This window comes from Cricetulus griseus, chromosome X, assembly GCF_003668045.3.
Source record: "Cricetulus griseus strain 17A/GY chromosome X, alternate assembly CriGri-PICRH-1.0, whole genome shotgun sequence".
NCBI classification, from domain to species: domain Eukaryota; kingdom Metazoa; phylum Chordata; class Mammalia; order Rodentia; family Cricetidae; genus Cricetulus; species Cricetulus griseus.
Genome location: NC_048604.1, coordinates 92,729,407 through 92,751,620, shown reverse-complemented (window position 1 = coordinate 92,751,620; position 22,214 = coordinate 92,729,407). Strand labels below are relative to the sequence as shown.

At 40.2% G+C, this 22,214-nt stretch overlaps 1 protein-coding gene and 1 long non-coding RNA gene across 2 annotated transcripts in view; one reads left to right on the top strand and one right to left on the bottom strand.

The window, feature by feature from the left end:
• Positions 1-3,202: 3,202 nt before the first annotated feature.
• On the bottom strand, positions 3,203-8,825 carry LOC107978162. Its single transcript, XR_004771376.1, has 3 exons — positions 8,209-8,825; positions 5,007-5,193; positions 3,203-4,426 (listed from the first exon to the last, which is right to left on the bottom strand). It is a non-coding gene; the product is annotated as an uncharacterized LOC107978162 (long non-coding RNA).
• Positions 8,826-8,986: 161 nt separating this feature from the next.
• Positions 8,987-22,214, top strand: part of Mbtps2 (membrane bound transcription factor peptidase, site 2) — a 40,761-nt gene continuing 27,533 nt past the window's right edge. The window contains 3 exon segments of the mRNA NM_001244089.1: positions 8,987-9,160; positions 13,298-13,446; positions 15,207-15,393. Coding sequence (NP_001231018.1) covers positions 9,086-9,160; positions 13,298-13,446; positions 15,207-15,393 — 411 coding nt within the window. The 5' untranslated portion in view covers positions 8,987-9,085.

The following is a 22,214-nucleotide window of genomic DNA, read 5'->3' as shown; positions in this document are numbered from 1 at the left end:
AAAATTTTCATTACATGTTATTTCTTTCAGGGATGGACACATATATGCCACAGGATCCCAAACCTTAGCACAACTGACACCATTATGGTTAGACATACCATTCTTACCTTAGAACCTAGCACTTAGGCCCCAATACCTGCCAAGACTGGCACAAAGACCTAATCCATCAAAGACCTAGTCCATAGTTCCAGGATCCAGGAAAGTCCCTAAATGTGTTAATTTTGCTTTTTTGGCTTCTGTGGTTTTGATTTTTTCCTACCTGTTCTTGCTCACTGAAGTGAGTCAACCAGGATGTGGTTTTTGTACATAAAAGACAAAGGATGGTTGGGAAAGTTCATGTGCATCCACTGGCTGACAATACTTGGAATTACCTCATAACAATACATCCCACAACTTGTGTAGACTGATTCTCTTCTACCTCCATGTGTGTCATGAGGCTCAATCTCCATGTATGTTCTGAGGCTTAAACTTGGGTCCTTGGGCTTGGGAGCAAGATCCTTTACCACTAAGCCATCTCATCATCCTAGATTCTCTTTCTAAGTCCACCATAAAAGAAATAGAAGAGGAAACAGAAAATTAACTTTGAATATGTATTCATTCATTTTGTGTGTCTCTATGTGTGTGGGTATATATGGTGTGTGTGTGTGTGTATGTGTGTGTGTGTGTGTGTGTCTTTCTCTCTCTCTCTCTCTCTCTCTCTCTCTCTCTCCAAATCAGGATAGAGAACTCTCAGCTACTTCTCTAGTTCCATGTCTGCTTTTGCTTTGTGCTACCATACTCCCTGCCATGCTTCCCATGGATTAAACCTCTGAAACTGTAAGCAGGCCTACAATTAAATGCTTTCTTGCATGAGAGTTGCCTTTGTCATTGTGTCTCTTCATATCAATAGAACAGCGACTAAGCTTCTGAAGCAGAACAGAAAGACAAGGAAAATTAAGGGAACATGGAAAGTCTAGTTGAAGTCTTTTGCTATGTGAGTCAAGAATTGCAACAAAACTCACTGTGAATATAGCCTAGAGATGATGTTCCTTTTCTAATCTTGCTTAAATTTGTGTGTGTGGTACACATGTGTACACATGTTCATATGTGTACCATTAGTGTGTGCATGTGTGTACTCATGCGAACTCCTCAATCACTGCTCCACCTTATTTTGTTTCGTTTTGCTTTTGTGACAGGGTCTACCCCTGAATCTGGAGCTCATTCCAGAAAGCCATCTATCTCTGGTCCCCCAACACAGGAGTTTAGACAAACAGGCTTTTACATGGGTGCTAGAGACCCAAACTCAGGCCTTTGTGCTTCTGTGACAGGCACTTTTACCAACTAAACCATCGTCTCCATAACCGGAAACTATACTTTTTATGAAGAAATATTTTCAAATAAGAATTTTTAAATATGGAGAGTGAGGAGATAACTCAGTGGGTAAAGCACTTGGCTATAATTCCAGAGCTTCTATGGCAAGGTGGGAAGTCAGGACAGGAAAGCTCCAGAAGATGGTGGACCCATTTGCAGAAGCTTGAAGGCTAGCTAGTCTGGCATAAACAGGGATAAATAACATGAGGGTATCTCAAACAAGATGTGGAGAAAAGACCAGCACCTCCACACATGTCCCAGGTCATGTATAAACCTACACCTTTACACACTCACACACATATACAAAGAATGTTAAAGTAGCAATTAACCATGCCTGAGGCCTAGCATGTATGACTTTTACTATGACCTTGTTCCTTTTCCAGATATAAATCTGAAATTTTATGGGAATTATTATTATTATTATTATTATTATTATTATTATATTTGGGTGATCACACAGGCAAGAAGAAGAAGGTGTTGGATTCCCTTGTACTGGAATTACAGGTAGTTATAACATACCTCACATCAGTATTGGAAACCAAACTCAGGTTCTCTGGAAGAACAAGTGTTCTTAACTACTGGGCCATCCCAGTAGGAATGAAAGGGTTTGAGGGCAAAGCAGTCTTCTCAGGCACAACTAGGGAAGGATCTGTGTCCATTCTCACTTAAGTGGTTGTGGCATGATTTAGTTTCTCACCACCTGTTGGTCTATGGACCTCAGCTTCTCACTGGTTGCTGGGTAGAAGCCACGTAGTCTTTTCACAGAGCAGCTGAGAATAAATGAGAAAATACAGAGAAAGAGTAACAAGATGGAAGTCAATGTTTTTATATCCTAATTAAAGATGTGAAAACATGATTTTTTTCCATGTCTTATTTGATAAAAGCCTATCCCTAGATCCAGCTCAAAACAAGGTAATGGATTACAAAAGGCATGAATACAATGAGGCAAAGATTATTGCATAGAAAGCAGTGACAGCTGGATTGACATTTGCCTCTATTCAGTAAATATAGCTGAGGAATTTCTGTCATTTGCTGAAGCTGTGAATTCTACTTAGGCTCCTTTACAAAATTTATTATTAAAAACATTTTTGAATTGCATTATGCAAAGTACAGAAAGGCTATAATATTAGTAAATGTGCTACTTTATATGGACATCACAGATTAGATGCAGTGAAACAATTACAACAATTACAAATCACACTGAAATTGGACAAATGATGAATCGCTGATAAATTCAGCTCTACTTGTGCTTTGTTGCTGGGATATTGTTGAGGTCTTACACAGCTATTAACATAACACAATTTGAAGACCGATACGTGGAGTGGAAAATACATAAAGAAGCAAGTCATATTATTGCTATCAATAACATAGCAAACTCAATGAAGTTTAAGAGTGACAATGAAGGGACCAGCTCCCCATTTCAGCAGCCATAACAGTCTAACAAGTGTTTGCCTGACCTTGCCTTGATCAGTAGGGGGTCAGATGCCTGTCTCGTGGCAAGGAACCAATCAGAAGTTAGCTGGTGGTGCTATGCTTTATGGCTCTGGGTGTGCTTTGCAGGCAAGTGCACAGCAATGATTCGAAGAGCATAGCAATCGCCCTGGGAGGTCCTATGGGCCATAACAACCAGTTGACCAATCAACACAGGGAAAGCCTGGAGGCACACTAATCCTGAGCCTGTGCATACCCCTAGACACTCCCCTTATGCTGCCCTATAAGATCTCTATGCCATGGCTTCGCGGCGTCTTCCCTAGCCATCTGCCATGGTGGATGGATGAAAGGCCCGAGCTAACATGGAGTTAGCTCATAAAACAACTACAATAAAGCCTCGCGCTGTTTGCATCAAGTTTTCGACTCCACCTGGTGATTGGGGTGGCTGCAGTCCTGGACTGAGATCCTGGGGGCCTGAGCCTCTGGGGGTCTTTCAACCTAAGAATCATAAGCATATTTTTGTATACTTCCCTCATATCAGAACATTAGTAAGCCAATTCATCCAGCCTCAGTTAAGACAAATTACATGATGTTCAAAGAATTTAGAAGTACCTTTGTCAAATGTGTAACAAGATAGCATCACAACCAGTACATATTAAAAGTCATCATAATGAAACAAAAGTATATACTTTAGATGAAAAATATGTCAATATATTAAAACTACCTACAGATAATACAACTGGATTGCTGGAACCTCAGAAAAATAATGTTTTCACAGTGTGCATATTTCTTACATAACAGCTGCTGAAGATGCATTCATTCTACTCCAGAAGGTGCTCATGCTGTGGCATATACAATAAAACAAATGAAAATGGAAGGACCAAGATCACTGGCTTCTTGAAGGCCAATTATACTGTTCTACTGTCATATCTGTAGAACAAAGTGGAAGGACAAATTTTATCCAACTGACTGTAAAGCTAAGTGCAAGCAAAAGAAAAAGGGGGGTAAGAAAGAAAAAGGAAAAAGAAATTACTCCTAAAAAAGATTCAGAAAAGACTTTTCTTCACCTGGTAATCAAAGCTTCCATTTGTGGTACAGCTTCTGAAGGTTAATCTTTAGCCTCGTGAATTCCTTCTCAACAGAAGGAACACTTAACAATTTTAATTTTATAGCAGCATGAACGCTAATAAATGTCTGGTGATGGCAGGGTCAGGCAGTTTCTATCTGTTATTCCTCCTTCCCCCTTAAGTGAAAATGAGAACCTACTTGGCTTCTTCTCAACTTCTAGATACACAAAGGATTAGGCTCCCTCTGTCCTTGAGTAGTCTGTACAAATAAAGCATTAGTAGAAATAGCACTGCCTATCAGGACTAACAGCATTGCACAACCAGTGGTGGAGTCCCCATCACCTTTTCTTCGACCTTGATGAATCCTAACCCTCGTCTGGAACTCTGGACATGATAAAATTATAGTCTCCATTCGATTGCTATGTTTCCATCTGTGTAACCTGACATGTCATGAAGATATGTAGTGCAAACAAATCTATTCTTCTAGAGTGAGTTTGATTCTTAACACATATGTTGGGTGGCTCATAGCCTGCAACTGCAACTTCAGGGGATCCAATACCTCTGTCCTCCAAGAGCATCTGCAAACACACAATTAAAAACAATAAAAATAAATCTTTAAAAAGTAAATAATTCCACTGAATTTGAGAGCTTGTCTCAATAGCACATACTAATTAATCCTGGTTGGTAAAATGTAGTATCAGAAATGTAAAAAAATAATAACCCCAGAAGCAAATGATTAGCTCAAATTGATGAGAAATGAATATTCATGCATATAATAGCAAACTCAACTTTTGAATACTAATATTCTAATTGAAAAATAATATATTCACACTACAGCATGCTTTGAAAATATATTACTCAATGACTGAATACCAATGCTTTAATTTAAAATTATACAATTTTTAAAAATTTATATTTCATGTATACGTTTCTCAGAATTTAGAAAATAGTGACATTCTGTTTCTGCAGAATTTTTAATATGCAGCTGTTTGCACTCAGTCAAAATACATATTTGATATTCCTCTAAAATAATGTAAGAATTGAAAATTCTATAAATAAAAAAGCTCAGTTATGTGTCCTTTATTTAAAATAGCTCCTTGACAGAAATTCAAAATGTTTTGCAAATTAAGTCACAAGATTATTCTGTTGAAAAAATACCTTGATCTTTTTTAATCCCGGCTTTCCTCACTGCCATTCTGTCTCCTAGCTTTCCTCTTCTGCTGCCACCAACTGGCTTCCACTATGGCTAAATCCCAGCAACCAGCAGGATTCAATTCAGGGCTTTGTTTTGACTGCTGGGTTCCCGGTAGGAAAATCAACTCAGATGAATAACTAAATTTTTAGGCTGGGAACAGAAAATCACAATCAACTCATTTCCTTCACATCTCGGGTTATCAGAGAGCCACGCAGTAGCCGGTACTTGTCCCAGCAAGCGGGCCAGATAAAGCTCCAGGCTAACAAAAGAGAAGCCATTTCCATTGTTGAGTTCATAGTCTCCTCCCAGGAAGGAATAAGGTTAAAAATGACAGAGCCATTATGTAAAAGCAAACAAAGGTCAAATCAAATGTAAAAGTGTAGCAACAGATTTGGAAATTCAGAACTACAATTTCTAACACATTTATAAAAAAAAAAAACGGTTAAAAGTGGTATGTAAATAAAATTTTCAGTCTTGTTTATTTAGTTTGTGAAATTTTGAGCAGTAAATATATTTTAGCTTTTTGTTTCAGCCAATGTCTGTCATTTTTTGTTAGAGGGATGAAAAGATTAAAAATCCAAAACCATTTAAGATTTACTGTTATAAATTAAAAATAAAAATCTAAAGTATAGCTGGGTGGTGGTGGTGGCACACACCTTTAATCCCAACACTCAGGAGGCAGAGACAGGTGGATCTCTGAGTGTGAGGCTAGCCTGGTCTACAAAGCCAGGGCTGCTATGTAGAAAAACCCTGTCATGAAAAACCAAACAACAACAAAACAAAACAAAGAAGTTAAAGTATAAAATAAATTTAAATAACCTTTCAAGTAATGGCTTTTGTAAGTGGCTAGCTAGCATTTATACTTCAGAAATTCTCAAAGGTTAACACAACACTGGGGAAATTATGAATTCACATGGTACTTGAATGTCAACATTTAAAACTTACTTACACTAAAAGAAAATTCAAGTCCTTTATAACACAAAAACAATGTATACAAATAGGTAAAACAGTCAGTTTTGAAGCCAGAGAGGCTTGTCAAGTGAGCCTGTCACTAAACATAAGGTGCACCTTTTATTTTTTTTTCTGACTCCAGTGATAGCATGCTCGCTCATTCAACAGCTTTGACATAACACACAATACCACATTATGCCACAAGGCCAGAATGTTTAGATTACTATTTCCATATGAGTGAACCAAGTAAAAAATCAGGGCATATAAATAATAAAAGCAAGGAGAAATTGCTATCGGGAATATACCTAAATAAGGCCTTTAAGTTCACCAGGTCTTAAGTAATCAGGGATTAATTTCCAACTAGCTTCACTGTAGACAACACTTATGGTATGTATCCTAGAACAATTGTCTAGGTGACTTTACAGAAACTTGAAGGCCATTTTTGGAAAAAAAAAACTCCACAAACAACAAAACCCTCTTTTTCTAGAGCCTATGGCTATCTAATGGATGACCAAAATGGCTTGACATCTGTCTTCACATTGAATCTATCCCCTTTGTTGTCATATTTTTTTTCAGACATGGTTTCTCTGTAGCTCAGCTTAGCCTTTTTAGATATGCCAATCCCTCTGCCTCAGCCTTCCATGTGCTGTGACTATAGGCATGAGCCACCACACCTGGCTTTGCTCTATTAACCCTCGAGTCTGACTCTACTCAGTCAGTTCTCTATATGGAGATGTTGATATTTTGAGTTCAAGACTAATGTGGCTTATTACCAGTTGGTCAAACATTTTTTTTTCTCCCTAACCCTTACACCTTTGTAGCAGCCCAAGTACAATATCCCTCAGCCTTATAATGTAGAAAGCAAACCATGAGGCCAGGGCATTTATGCCATGTGATGACAGTAAGAAAAGGAACTCAACAGCTCCAGGCTCAAGTTCTAAAAGTCCTTTAGAAAAGCAACGATGCCAGCAACAGGAGAAACTCAAGAGTTCCCTGGATAAATTTAGCCCATCAGGTACAAGACCAAGATGTTTGCTGGAAAGAAAAAGAACATCTATTGAAAAGATGCCCTCGGGACTGGAGAGATGGCTCAGTGGTTAAGAGAACTGCCTGCTCTTCCAAAGGTCCTGAGTTCAATTCCCAGCAACCACATGGTGGCTCACAACCATCTGTAATGAGATCTGGTGCCTTCTTGTGGGAACACTGTATAAATAATAAATAAATCTTTAAAAAAGAAGGTAAAAGGTAGACTTATCACTTGAAAAAAAAAGAAAAGATGCCCACAATTAATACACAATTGCCAAACCACCCCCACTCTCTCCAAAAAAGAATCAGTAAAACACATGCTGCTCCCTTTGTTCATCTAAGCAGCCTGATAGCTTCTGCTTAGTGTTAGCTCCCTTCTGCTCTGGATCTCAAGTCCCCATAAAGCCTTGCCTGTGACTAAGCCTTGCGACTTAGTTTCATTTCTACTGATCCCAGCATCCAGCAGTATCTAGCACTCAGGAAGTGGCAATAAGAGGACCAGAAGTTACTTCTGTTGTGTAGGGATTTGAGGTAAGTCAGGGATAGACACTTTGTTTTTTAAAAAGAGAGAATACAGTGTGGCTAAGGGTTGTAGCTCAAGGTTAGTTACAGTGTATCGCTGGCATTCTTAAAGCCCCACATCCTTACCTCAGGAAATGATCTAGTTTGGTGGATCTATACTTGGGCTACACAGTGACATGACTGAGTTTTAAAACATACAGACTTAGCCGGGCATTGGTGGCACATGCCTTTAATCCCAGCACTCGGGAGGTAGAGGCAGGTGGATCTCTGTGAGTTTGAGGCCAGCCTGGTCAGGATAGGCTCCAAAGCTACACAGAGAAACCCTGTCTCAAAAAATCAAAAAAAGAAAAAAAAAAACCCACAAAAACCATACAGACTTGAGGCTGTTTCACAGAGCCTCTGACTTAATTGGTCCTGGCTGTACAATAAGTATCAGGAATTTTAAAGGCCCTAGGTGAAGTTAATGGGCAACCAAAGGTGAGAACTGCACTCTACTTCATTGGGCAGACGTTCAATGCTCCAATTTTTAAAAATTTCACCTGGTTTATTTATTTACTTATTTTATGTGTGAGTAGATCGAAGGACAATCTGAAAGGGCTGGTTCGCTCCTATCAAGTTCCCTGGGATTGAACTCACATAGTGAGGCTTGGCAGCAAGTGCCTTTACCTGATGAGCCATTTCGCCAGCCCTAGAGCGCCATCCAATATGTAATAGTAGCACCGATCTCAAGTTTTTGATGAAAAGTTTTAAAAAATTAATCAGCAGCCAGTTGTTTTGTTGAAGGTGGATCTCTTAGAGTTCAAGGCCAGACTGGTATACACAGTGAATGTCAGGCAAGGCCTTCATAGTAAGACCCTGTCTTAAAAACAAAAACAGTACTATAGACATATCGTTTTAAATATCGCGCAAAATAATCCCCGTTTAAACGGTGTGATTCTATTTATGCAAAATTAGATATTAATAAACAAGAGCCGGACGGGGGACGGAGATGACTAGGAAGGTTAAACTAGAAGGAAATTCCAGGGATAGAAATGTTACATATTTGGATTAAGGTACACAGACAGATATTTACACTTATCAAAACACCAAAACGGCCAACTGAGATTTCCATTACGATGTCAGTGTAAATAAACCGGTTACAGAAGCGGTTAATCTGAAAGTGGATGTGTATCATTTCTGCTAACACCCTTTAAGTTAAAAAGCACAACAAACTGGAGATGAGAATCAGTGAGGAGGGACAGCCGACGGCTGGGCGGGTCAAGCCTAAGCAATCACTAGAACTCTGGCAGCCGAAAGCAAGGTGCTTCTAAAACCGCCCAGCCGGAGCGTACCAGGAAAAGAAAACCGCGCTTTTTCCGGCACGCACAAAACCGGCTGAGCGTCCTCACCGGAAGGCTCCGGAGGGAAACGCTGCCACCGAGGCAAAGGAACCGGTAGCAACTTGGTTCCTGCGCGGATGCCGGGGCTGTAAGGCGCCAGGAGGTCGGCTGGTTGTGGATCGCAGAAGGAGGACGCTGGGGCCCGCCGTCCATCCGCTGCTACTATGATTCCTGTGTCGCTGGTGGTGGTGGTGGTGGGTGGTTGGACTGCCGTCTACCTGGCCGACTTGGTGTTGAAGGTGAGGGCCTCGGGCCTAAGGCCTTAACCGGCCAGAGTCCAGGGCTGGTGCGCATGGTCCTGTGTTGTCCGAGGCCTTTCCTCCCTCCTTGCCAAGTTCCCTGCGGGGGGTTGGGACCCGCTCTGCCGGTGTGTGCGCCCTTCCGCGTGGTGCATCCGTCCGGCCGAACAAATAAAGCAGGCCAGGCTGCGGGAGGGGTGTGACGGCCTGCGCCGCTGCTGCATTGCGGGCGCCGGGTCCCTGCAGCTTTTGGCTCCTTCCCGGGAGGAGCCTGTAGTGTGGGCTTGGGAGGCAGGGCTCGAAGGAGGAAAGAAACTTAAAACATCCGCTTAGGAAAAGGCATTGTTTTCCTTCTTTGTGCTAAGGTTACAACCCGATACACGCTGCTGGTACTGGGAGAAATCGAAATCAAATCATAATTTAAATCACCGGTGTCAAACTCGAAACTGCACACGAGCACCCGAGGTTTCGGTTAATATTTAGCTTCTGATTCAGCAGGTCTGGAAGGAAAGCTAAGATTCTGTTATTTCCAACCAGTTTCTCTGTCCTGCCGACGGTGCTGACTCACAGACCATGCATTAAAGTACCATGCTTAAGTAGAAAGAATTTAGATAGACACGTTTTCTACTACTCAAATTGTAACTCACACCCTACACTCCCTTCTTCATAGTGACGACACACACCCTGGGCATACAGTGCGTTTTTTAAGTGTTGTGGGTGTTGGAATGGTAAGAAGTTTCAACAGTTGTCTGAGCACATGGTTTAGACAACCTTAGAATGGAATGGGTATAGAGAATATGAGCATAGAAATTCCCAAGGGTTTAAAAATTACAATCCTGAATAATAAGTAAAACCTTCATGTGTTCTTTTAAACAAAATGCCACATGGTGTTGTGTCTTAGATAACAATAAAATGAAATGGCCCCTGTGCTTCTTCGTCATATTTAAACTTTAAAGCCAGATCTATGAAGTATAGTCTTTAGGAGGGCTAGGCTCTACCAATTCCTAACCTTTGTGATCTTGGGCAGATTACTACCTGTGCCTCCATTTCTTATTTTTACATAGGGATAACAATAGGAAGGATCGCCTGAAATTATGGAGAGGATTATATTAATGCATATCCATAATATACTACATAAATCTGTGGTTCAATGACCAATAACATTTGGATGATCTGGGCACTTGTTAGACCTGTACAATCACAGTCTGCAGCTTACCAAGATCCTCCCACTCATTTCTCTGCACATTTGTTTGGGAATCACTGATGCAATCAATTTAGCAGCACAGGTTACAGTGATTCCTGGATTTTGGGTTCAGAAGAAAAAGCCATGTGATTTCTTCTTGTCTTGTAAGTGGGAAAAATCCCAAATAAAAAGAACTCATCAAACTTGTCCAGTCAGTCCCAGGTCAAATAAGTGAGTGATAAGGATGTAGCTTCAATTTCTGGAGCATCTTCTATCTTCATGAAAGCATCAAACCCTGAGCGATGGCGCTGATCACAATCTGGGGAATGGAGAGGCCTTGCCTTAAGAAAAGGTGTATATGGATGTTTTGTCTTCTTGTATGTACACTATATGCATTTAGTGCCTTGGTGGCCAGAAGAGGTGGTAAGATCCTCTGGAACTGGAGTTACAGATGGTTCTTAGCCACCATGTGGGTGCTGGGATTTGAATCTGGGTCCTCTGGAAGGGCAGGCACTGCTTTATGGGCTAAGCCATCTTTCCAGCACTCCAGAACTTGCCTTTCTAGAACATTCACCTTCTCTTGGTCTGCTGTTCTACGGTTGATCTTTCTAGCTTTCCACAGCAGACCACTGCTGCACAGGTGTGCCAATCTCCATTTCAAGTCCTGGAAAACAAGCGAACTTAAAATGCCATCAGAAGACAGTAGAGACAAGTACAGATACTGGCATTCAGAATCAGGTCATTTCTTTATGATGGTAAAAGAGCTGAAATAGCCTTGTAGGATAAATGCATTTTTCATATAGATGCCCGTGCTTCCAATGCTTTCTGTAACTGCCTTCGTATTTATAGATCTACCTTAGTCAAGGACTTCAGCCTTTCTAAAAGATAAGACCCTTGTAACTGTTTATAAGCAGCTGTCACTGCAACCCCTGGAGAAATTTAAGAGCTGCTACTGACACCAAGAGGACAGTAGGTAAATTTTGTACTTTCATTTGCTCAAAATTGGTTTAACTTGAGGCTTGCATAGATGAAAATAGAATATACTGATTCAAACTAAGCTATCTGTTCTGTTGAATCCACTGAAAGACTAAAAAATGATATTGATAGTCCTTTTCTTTCTGTGGCAATAAAATAGCCTTGTGCTGTCCACTGTGGTAGGCATTAGCTAAATGTGGCTACCTAGCATTTGAAAAAACTTGTTTGAGTAGAGATGTGTTATGAGTATAATTTTGATGCCACATTGCAAAGAATACTAGAAACAAATGTCTCAGTGTTCTTATATTGGTTACACATTAAAATGATAGCTTGGATAGTATGCAAATATAAGAAAATGAATCTCTCCTTTTAAAAATTAGGCTACGAGACAGTTTAAATTAGATGTGGCTTGCATTTTTGACTCATATTTCTTATGGACTTCATGGTTCTAAGCAGAGGTGAGGTTTGGGTTCCCCCCTCCTGCCTGAGACAGGATTTCTCTATGTAGTCCTGGCTGTCTGGGAACTCGGTCTATAGACCAGGCTGGCCTTGAACTCACACAGATCTGCCTGCCTCTGCCTCCACAGTGCTGGGTTTAAAGGTGTATGCCACCACTGCCTGGCAAGGCTGGTATTTATTTTAAAGGGTAGAATAGTAAGTACCTTAAGCTTTATGGTTCATGGGGGTTTTGTTACATATTCTTGGGTTTTGTTGTCTGTTTGGAGGAGACAGGGTTGAGACAGCATTCCTCTATGCATGTCTGGCTGACCTGGAACTCATGATGTCAACCTTGCTGGCTGTGAACTTGCAGAGATACTTCTATCTTTCCTTCTTCAGTGAAGCAATGGGATTACAGGCACACACTACTGTGCTGGCTACTTTTGATTGTTGATTTAGAATCACTATGGAAACAATTCTCCTCGCTTGGCTGCAAAGGATTTTCTAGATTAGGATAATTGAGTGTGTGGGGGGGAACCATCTCTAAATGTGGGAAGTACTATTCCCATGGAATGGGGTCCTGGACTGGACAAAAAAAGGAGAAAGCACCTAAACACCTAAACACCTAAACGCAAGCTTTCATCTCCCTCTGCCTCCAGACTGGGGATGTAATGTGACCAGATACCTCAGCCACCAACTTCCTCCCCACCTAGCCCCCATAGCTTCTCTGTGAGGGGCAATACCCAGGAGCTGTGAGCCAAATTAAACCCTTCCTAAAGCTGCCCTTTTGTCACAGTATCTACACAAGTAACTAATATAACCCTCATCCCCAGCAGTTGATTTTTTTATCCCTTAAAAATTAAAAAAAACCCTATTCTTATATTATAGGCTATAAACCAGATTTTGCTTTTAGACTATATTTCCCTGGACCCTAAATTAATCAGAGACCTGTAGTACTTTGAAGAATAAATGTAAGGCTTTAAGATTATAAGCATTTGAGACTGGGATTGTAGCTGGGTTTGTGGAGTAGTTGCCTGGCATGCACAGTGTCCTAGGTTTGCTGCCAGCACTACTTAAACCAGACATGTTGTCAAATGCCAATAATCTCAGCACTTGGGAGGTCGAGTCAAGAGGATCAGAAATTCAATGTCATCCTTGGCTATTTGGAAACTAGAGGCCAGCTGGGTTATGAGAAACTACCTCAAAAATACTATAAATCAGTGGTTTCTCCCTTTGGGCTGAAACCACTTTGGGGAGGGTCAAATGGCCTCTCACATGGGTCACCTAAGCCATCAGAAAACACCATAGCAAAATTATAGTTAAGTAGCAACAAAAATAACTTTATGATTGGTGATCACCACAACATGAGGTACCGTATTAAAGGGTCCCAGCATTAGAAAGGTTGAGAACCACTGTTATTGAGCCACTAACATCTTGATTTCTTATACGAAGTACTTATTTTCTTTATTTTAATCTTTAGTTCTTTATGTTATAAATCTGTCCTTCAAATTTGAGTGATACTGAACTGTTCTTTCTCTTAGTCATCTGTGTATTTTAAACATTCTTATGAAGACTGGCTGGAAAAGAATGGATTGAGCATCTCTCCTTTCCATATAAGATGGCAAACTTCAGTTTTTAATCGTGCCTTTTACAGTTGGGGACGGCGAAAAGCAAGGATGCTTTACCAATGGTACTTTTTATCTTTAATTTTGGGGGTTAAATTAGTAATTAAATTATGCTTATCAGAAGTAGCTTATAAGACTCTGTCACTGTGCTTTTTCATACATTTGCACCTGACCATAGTGGTGCATACCTGTTGTTCTAGAAGGAACAGGAGTTTGAGGCTATCCTAAGTTAGATTTCAAGTTTGAGGCCAGTCTGAGCTTTTTGAGAACCTTGTCGCAAACAAACAAGCAAAAAGTAAAAATGGGGGAGGCGGGAGAGGTGGTTCAGTAGGTAAGAGCATTTGCTGTTCTTCCAGAGGACTCAAATCAAGTAAAAATAAATAAAATAAAAACATAAACAAGTAAATAAGACAGGGAAATTTATGTTTTTGTGTTTTCTATGGTTTTTGGGATACCTAATATCCTAATAATTTCTTTTTGAAAGATTTATGTATTTTTATTTTGTATGCTTGTTTTGCTGAATATGTAGCACCTGCATGCAGTACTCACAGGAGCCAGGCAGGTATGGGATTCCCTGGAACTGGAGTGGCAGACAGTTGTGAGCCATCATGTGGTACTAGGAACTGAACCTTGGTCTTCTGCAAGAGCAGTCAATGCTTTCAATCAATCAATCAATCAACCTCTTAGCCATGTCACCAGCTCCCCATCACAGCTTCTTAGTCCAGAGAATTCTGGGTTCATGAATAGTGTACTGTGAATTACTTTTTGAAAAATAAAGCTCCAAGTAGGAATCCCAGCACTCAGGATACTGAGGCAGGAGAATTGAGAATTTGAGGGAAGCCTGAACAACATAGCAAGTTCCGGGCCAGTCTGTGGTATATAGGTATATAGGGAGATCTCATTCTCTCTCTCTGTCTCTCTGTCTCTCTGTCTCTCTGTCTCTGTCTCTGTCTCTCTCTCTCTCTTTCCCTCCCTCTCTCCCTCTCTCTCTCTCTCTCTCTCTCTCTATATATATATATATATATATACATATATATATACATATATATATACATATATATATCTCACAACTATACAAGTATAAGTTCCAAATGGGTTCAATCTAAATGTAAAGAATTAAATAATCAAAATATACAGTAATAATTAGGCAAAGCTAAAATTTAGTTCTTTGAAAAGACAAATAAAATCAATTAAGCCTAGGCCATGACTAAGAAAAAACAGTAACTAAAAATCATAACTGAAAAAGAAAATAGTACTTCAAATTCTGTGAACAATAAAACAAAAATAATATTATTACAAACAATTCTACAATTAAATTCTTATATTTTACAACAGAACTTATGAAAAGGAACAGATTAGTTCCAGCTGTAAAAGAGTAGTTTTAATTACTAAAACAACAGAATAATAAAACTATTAAATTTGACTCCATTGATATTTAAATTAGTTTATCACAAAGTGAAGCTAAAATAAGATGCAGACAGTAGAATGGATGAAAAATGAATGCATGCCCCAGTGTTAAGAGCATTGTTAACTATATTAAACACAATCAAGCCAGTGCCATATAAATGATCAAATGGAGAGGAAACTCCCCAGCCCCTTTTTAAAATTGACAATAATATGCAGCTTTTTGGGGTGTCAGAGTATTATGGTTTGTTAGAACTGCCTATGAGTCAGTCAGATAGTTTAGGTAGGGAAACCAAGGCCAGCTATTTGTCTTTTTACCCATTGATTAAAAGTTAGGAAACATGGCCAGTCAGTTACTTTGTTAGTGTATGCATTGTGAAGACTTGTACACTTACATGTTTGTTTTTGTCCTTGTTGCCAGGTTCAATTTTGGAATGGTGTTTGGTGTAATTGCCATGTTCAGCTCATTTTTTCTCCTTGGAAAAACACTGATGCAGACTTTGGCGCAGATGATGGCTGACTCTCCCTCTTCTTCCTCTTCTTCCTCTTCCTCCTCCTCCTCTTCCTCTTCCTCCTCGATTCACAATGAACAGGTGTTGCAAGTTGTGGTAAGTGTACTCTTTTTTAAAATTTTTTTGCTTTAAATTGCTGAAAACACAAATATGTTTTTCTGACTGGTATAGATACAGTGTATAACATAAACATTAAGGTAAAATACCTCATAAGTTTTCAAATTACATACTTAACCAAAAACCATTAGCATGACATTAAGCAGAAATTGTCAGTGTTTGATGGCAGTGGCAGTACCTGTAGCAGAGGCTAAACTGACCACAAATAAGACAGGCGGCCATTCCAGGTTGCCCTTCACTCAGGTTGTCTTCTGGAGGTGTGAAATGAGAAGGCATTCTGACTTGAGATCTCTGTAACATGGAAGAAAATATATCTTGGTGCTGTGTAACACTCCCCTATCCTTCTCATCATCTTCAGAATTTAACCAGTAATCTCCTTTTAATTAAAAGCCGAAGGCTACAGTTGGGGATAAAGGTATAAGACATTTTTGAATGCTCACTGTCATTTCTTTGAAGTTGACTCTCACTCTGGTCTCTGGACTAGCCTAGCATTTTCTCTATAGCCCAAGCTGCCCTCAAACTCATGGAGATCGTCCTGCCTCAGCCTTCCAAGAGCTGCAATTTCAAATATGAGTCACTACAACTATGTTGGTTTTTTTTTTTAAGATTTATGTGTTTTGTTTTGTGTGTGTGTGAGTGTTTTAACTGCATGTATGTGTACTATATGCATGCCTGGTACCCAGAGAGGCCAAAAGGTGGCATTGAATTTCCTGGAACTGTAGTTATAGACAGTCATGAGCCACTGTGTAGATACTGGGAACAAATCTGGGTCCTCTGCAAAAGCAGTAAGTGCTCTTAACTGCTGGTCCATGTCCCCAGTCTGTACCTTGTGATTTCTTAATGTAAAAAATAATGTGCTAGGTTTTATTCCTTTGGTTATAAGATATTATAATAATTCTTATTTTAAAGCACATGTGTAGGCTTATATCTTATCTTTTGGCAGTACTGGGGTTTGAAAGTACAGCATCATGCATATAAGCCAAGTGCTCTACTGAGCTATAGCCCCTGCTCTTATCTCTTACGTTTTGCCATTGTCAGTTTTCAAGAGTGTTGACACTGGCTCACTTGTGCTTAATATTTTTTCAGCTTTTTATGTATTTCTCACCCACATTTTTATACTTGTAGTTTCCATTCTATGATTTATAAATGTTACATTTGATCATATTCATGTTAATGGGACACTTAAGGGTTAGGAACATTTTTTTTAAAAAAAAAAGAATAAATCTTATCTGTGACCTCTGCTAAGCTGGGCCAATGGGGGAAAAACTTAGATGTGATTTATAGAGAATAGTAAAGGATGGTCATAACTCTTTCTTAGAAGTTGAGACAATTTGTTAGGTGAAGCTGCATAAGACATGATGTATTTCTTCGGTAAATATTGATGAGTGTGTTTTGCCTGCTAGCTATGTTTTGGGTCCCATTTACCTGGGGAATAAAACCCAGTGCTCACACTCATGGAAATTTTAGTCTAGAAGGTGAGATTCTATGATTGTTATTTGATTGGATATTATACAAGGTGCTGTGGCAACAAAAGGAGTGTAAGGTGTACCTGGCACTAGGAAGGAAGAGAGCAGAAGGGTAAGGACAGTTCACATAGCCTGGAAAAGGGAAATGGGACTCTGAAAACTAAGCACCTCAGGAATAGGTGATCTCTATAGCATGGAACACTAGGAATTATCATAGTAATCATAAATAAGTAGGTAACAGGCAATGTTTTCCATATGAGGTTTCTGTATATGTTTTATTTTGTTCTCTCAGCACATGGCCAATAGGTAGGATACACTGATGAAGTTTATTTTGTTCTCCCTGACTTGCAGATGAAAAAACCAAAGCCCAGAGACATTACATCATTTGCCCATGATCACAGTTAGTAAATAGTGTGTCCATCTGTGATGATAAGAGTCTATAAACATTATGTTGTAGTGCTTTAAAAAGACAAATAAGCCAGGCCTAGTGATGCAGGCCTATAATCCCAACTGCTCAGGAGGCTGAGGCAAGAGGATTGCAGGCTTGACTTGGCTACAAAGTAAGTTCAAGGACAACATGGGCGACTTAGTGAGAACCTCTCCCAAAGTAAAAAGTAAAACAAAGTGTTGGGAGGCATAACTCCATGATAGATCACTTGCCTAGCATGCATTAGGCCCTGGGTTCAATTTGTGGCTAAAGGGGAGAGGAGGGAGCATTCATTCCAAAAAGTATATATAATTTTGACCTACCCCTATGACTAATATGGTGAATGTTTAGGTAAGTGTACTATATGAAAAGTAGGAGATAAGGTGGAAGATAGATTTAGTATCTAGACCATGAAAGTCTTCTAGAAATTTTCTCTTTTACCTATAGATTAGCATTGTGTGCAAATTGGGCCAAAGGGAGTTAGATTAAAATGGAGAGACCATTTAAGAGTACAGATGGAATGATTCATGTTAGAAGTAATAAGGGTTTAAAGTAAATTTGTAGCAAAGAGAATGAAGGACCCTCAGAGGGTACTCATGCAGAAGATGGACCTAACCCATGCACATAGTGGCAACACTAAGAGGATTCAGTGGGTTAAAAAAAAAACTGATGAAGTTGGGAGGGAAAAGTAGGGGTGGGATGAGGAAGGAGTTGGAGTGTAGAGGATGGAGAGTGGATTTGATCAAAACATGTTATCTCTATGTATGAAATTCTCAAATAGTTTCTAAAGGGGAGAAAAAAAATAAAGGTGATGAGCTGGGCGGTGGTGGTGCACACCTTCAATCCCAGGACTCGGGAGGCAGAGGCAGGTGGATCTCTGTGAGTTCGAGACCAGCCTGGCCTACAAGAGCTAGTTCCAGGACAGCCCCCAAAGCCACAGAGAAACCCTGTCACGAAAAAAACAAAAACAAACAAACAAAAAAAAGAAAAAGAAAAAGAATAAAGGTGATGGTTTTTCATTACAATTCTCAGTGATTAATGTGAAGCTGTATGGTGCAGGGACAGTTTAAGGATGACTCTTGGTTATACAACTAGTTAGTGCTCAAGATAAAAGAGGGAAGGAAGCCTGTTTAGAGAAAATCTGCTCGGTGGCCTGTCTGCCTGCTAGAATTCCAATGGCAATTGTCATGTAGAGAAGAAATTATTCTTCTCTTTGCTTCTCAGTTTATTCAGCGTTCATAAAAATACCAGGTGTGCCGTGCTTTGGAATCATTAAAAACCCAGAAGCCTGGTAGTCTACCATGCATATTTGTGTATAATTTTAAGAACGCCTTGTCTCTTGTCTTTGATATAGTCCTTGGAGCTAAAGGAACATACTTCTGGCTTCCTCTCTAATTCCCTGCAGCCTTGTTCGGTATTAATTCCCACAACCCTGGCACTGTGCGCTGTTGAAAGAGTGTTCTGCCTTCAGTGTTCTGGTACATCTAATACTCTCTACAATCATGGCAGAGACAGATGGTCATCTTGTACTGTTGCCAGCCAATAAGACCTGCCATCTGTTGCTGCAGTCAGTCACAAACTCAGACTCTTACCTTGTCTTACTTACTTTAGTGTATCCAGAAGACAGTGTACAGAAGGAACAAAGAGCTGATTGCATAAAATGAAGTGAGTTACCTGAAATAAAAGCAAGCTGTGCTTTGGTGAAGGTTGTTTTATGAGCTAGATGGCATGTATGAGAGCTAATCTTAAGGGAATACATTTAAAGAGGTGTCAGAAACAGGAAAGCTACTAAGCTGAACATATGACTTACCCAGCATGGGAATGGAGAAATTGTGGAACACACGGGACACTGATATTTGTGGAAGAAAGAAGTTGTTCAGTAAGGTCTGTGTAAAGAGAATTCCAGATAATAAGACAGCACACACACACACACACACACACACACACACACACACACACACACACACACACATTAAGAATGTTGATTATGAAAATGGGTTTCATAAGCAGAGTATGCACTTAGAATCGGTGGAATTTCAAAAATGACTGAACCACATTCTGCAAACCCTCTTTGATTACAAGGCTTAAAACGTGAAACGAATCTGCTGTGCAGCCCCAAACAAAGTGTGATTGAGAGAGTGGTTAAAAACTCAGGGTCACAAAAGTCCTGGAAAGAAAAGGAAAAATCAGGCTCTTAATTCGCTTGAACATGGAATGATGAAGACATAAAACTAACATCAAAACTATGAGATGTTTTTATGTAAGACTAAACAGTATTTCTTTGTTCTTAGTTTTTTTTTTTATTTTTAAAGATGTTATTTTTAGTGCAGGTTTAAGTTTATAGCAGTATTGAGAGGAAATACAGAGATTTCCCATGTACTTCCCACACAAACACAGCTACTCCAACCAGAGTGGTCCACTTGTTACTGTTAGTAAATGTAAACCAATGGGCCATCATCACCCATGGTGCATGGTTTACATTTACAGTCAGTCTTGGTGTTTTAAAAAATGTTGAATATTGATACAGATTTGATAACCCCTAAATTTTTTAATATCAGAAATTAAAAGCCAAGTAAGATTATATGTCAAATAAATGGGAGGATACATTTCTGACATGTATTACAAAGGACCAATACTAGTGTTTTGAAATGTAGTTAACAGACTAGTAAGAAAGAGAGGAAGACTGCTAAACACGGTAGTGTGTGTCTGTAATCCCAATACTCAGGAGGCAGAGGCAGGAGGATCACTGTAAGTGCAAGGTCAAGCTAGTCTCCCTACTAAGTTACATGTCACCCTGTTTCAAATAAAACAACAAATACATGAATGAACTACATTAGGAAAAAACCAGCCAGGTGATGAATAAACTACTGAGATTGCAGATTGACTAAAACGAGCAGCTAAGTCTTTTTAAAAGCAGCTTGAGGGCTGGAGATATGGCTCATGACCCAGGTTCAATTTCCAGCACCCACATGGTAGCTCACAACTGTTTCTAACTCCAAGATCTGACACCTTCACAGACACACATGCAGGCAAAACACCAATGAAAATAAGAAAATAAATATTTAAAAAACAAAGCAGCTTAATAAGATGCATGTGTCAATGCTGGCTAGTCGTATGTCAGTGTGACACAAGGTAGAGTTATCTGAAAGGAAGGAATCCTCAATTTAGAAAATGCCTCCATAAGATCCATCTGTAAGACATTTTTCTTTATTAGTGATTGATGGGGTGGGCCCAGCCCATTTTGGGTGTTGCCATCCCTGAACTTGCAGTCCTGGGCTCTAAAAGAAAACAGGCTGGCTCTGTGTTGGTAGCGCACGCCTTTAATCCCAGCACTCGGGAGGCAGAGGCAGGCAGATCTCTGTGAGTTCGAGGCCAGCCTGGTCTCCAGAGCAAGTGCCCGGATAGGTTCCAAAGCTACACAGAGAAACCCTGTTTCGAAAAACCAAAAACAAAAATAAAAGAAAAGAGACTGAGCAAGTCATGAGGAGCAAGCCAATAAAATAAGCAACACCCCTGCTTCCAGGTTCTTGCCTGGTTTGAGTTCCTGTCCTGACTTCCTTCGATGATGAACAGTAATGTGGAAGTGTAAGCCAAATAAACCCTTTCCTCTCCAACTTGCTTTGTGGCCATGGCATTTCATCAAAGCAATAGAAACCTTAACTAAGACAAATAGGTATCAGCATAGTGAGGTATTGCTGTGACAGACCTGACCATCTTTTGAAGAGGATTGTGGAAGGACTTTGGAACTTTGGGCTAGAAAAGCTATTGAGTGTCAAGAGCTCTGTGGGATGTTCTGTGGGAGCTTGGAAGATAATGTTGAGAGCAGTACACAGGATGGAGGCCTGGCTTGTGACGTTTCAGAGGGAAGATTATAAAAACTATCAAGGCCATTTGGTATATTGATTTAAGATTCTGTCATTGTGGTTAGCTTGGGCTGAAGAATCAGCTGTGATCAACAAGACACAAGAACTACTAAAGTGAAACCTTTGCAGTGCTTGGATACTAGATGCTAGTCAGCTAGAGCTGAGAATCTGGCATTGTTAGGGTGACATCTTCTGGGAAGTGTTTTCTGAGAGCACAAAGAACCTGTGTTCCAGAGGTGGCCAAGGTTGTACCTCGTGCTGGCAGCCAGACTTGGTAATGAGTAAGAGTCACCCAGGTGGTACTAGTTGTGAAGGCATGAAGGGGTCATGGAGAGCAACTGAGGCTTGGCACTGGGAGAGGCCAGGAGAGGCCACTGGTGAAGGTGCAGCCTCAGTGGCAGTTGAAGGTCCAGGATTGAAGGGGTCGTGCAGAGATGCTGAGAGTGCAGCCCAGTTGCAGCAGAGGACCCTAGCAGTTTGGAGGTGACAGAACAATGGTACAAGGGCAGCAGCAGTAGCAGTGGAGTGGAGCCAACCACAGCCCAGAAGACAAGCTGTGTGTGCTGCAGAGGATGGAGCATAGGAAGTGACCCAAGCCTTTGGAGGAGCCCAGAAGATCTTGAGTGGATCCCAGACATTGGGCATTGTGTTGTTTCCACAGGTAAAGTTTGGTTTGCTTTGATTTGATTGTGACTGTGCCCTGGTTCTTCACTCTTGACATGTGAAGATATATAATTTTGATTTTTATAGGAGCCCACAACTGAAAGACTTTGGACTTTTTTTTTGGTTTTTTCGAGACAGGGCTTCTCTGTGGCTTTTGAGGCTGTCCTGGAACTAGCTCTGTAGACCAGGCTGGTCTCGAACTCCTGCCTCCCAAGTGCTGGGACTAAAGGCGTGCGCCACCAACGCCCGGCAGACTTTGGACTTTTAAAAGAGGTTTTGGATTTTTAGAGAGATTGGATATTTCAAAGAGACAGAAATTTTAATGTATTTGGATTTGTAAAGACTGTGGGACTTTTAAAGTTATTTTTACTTTAATGTGAG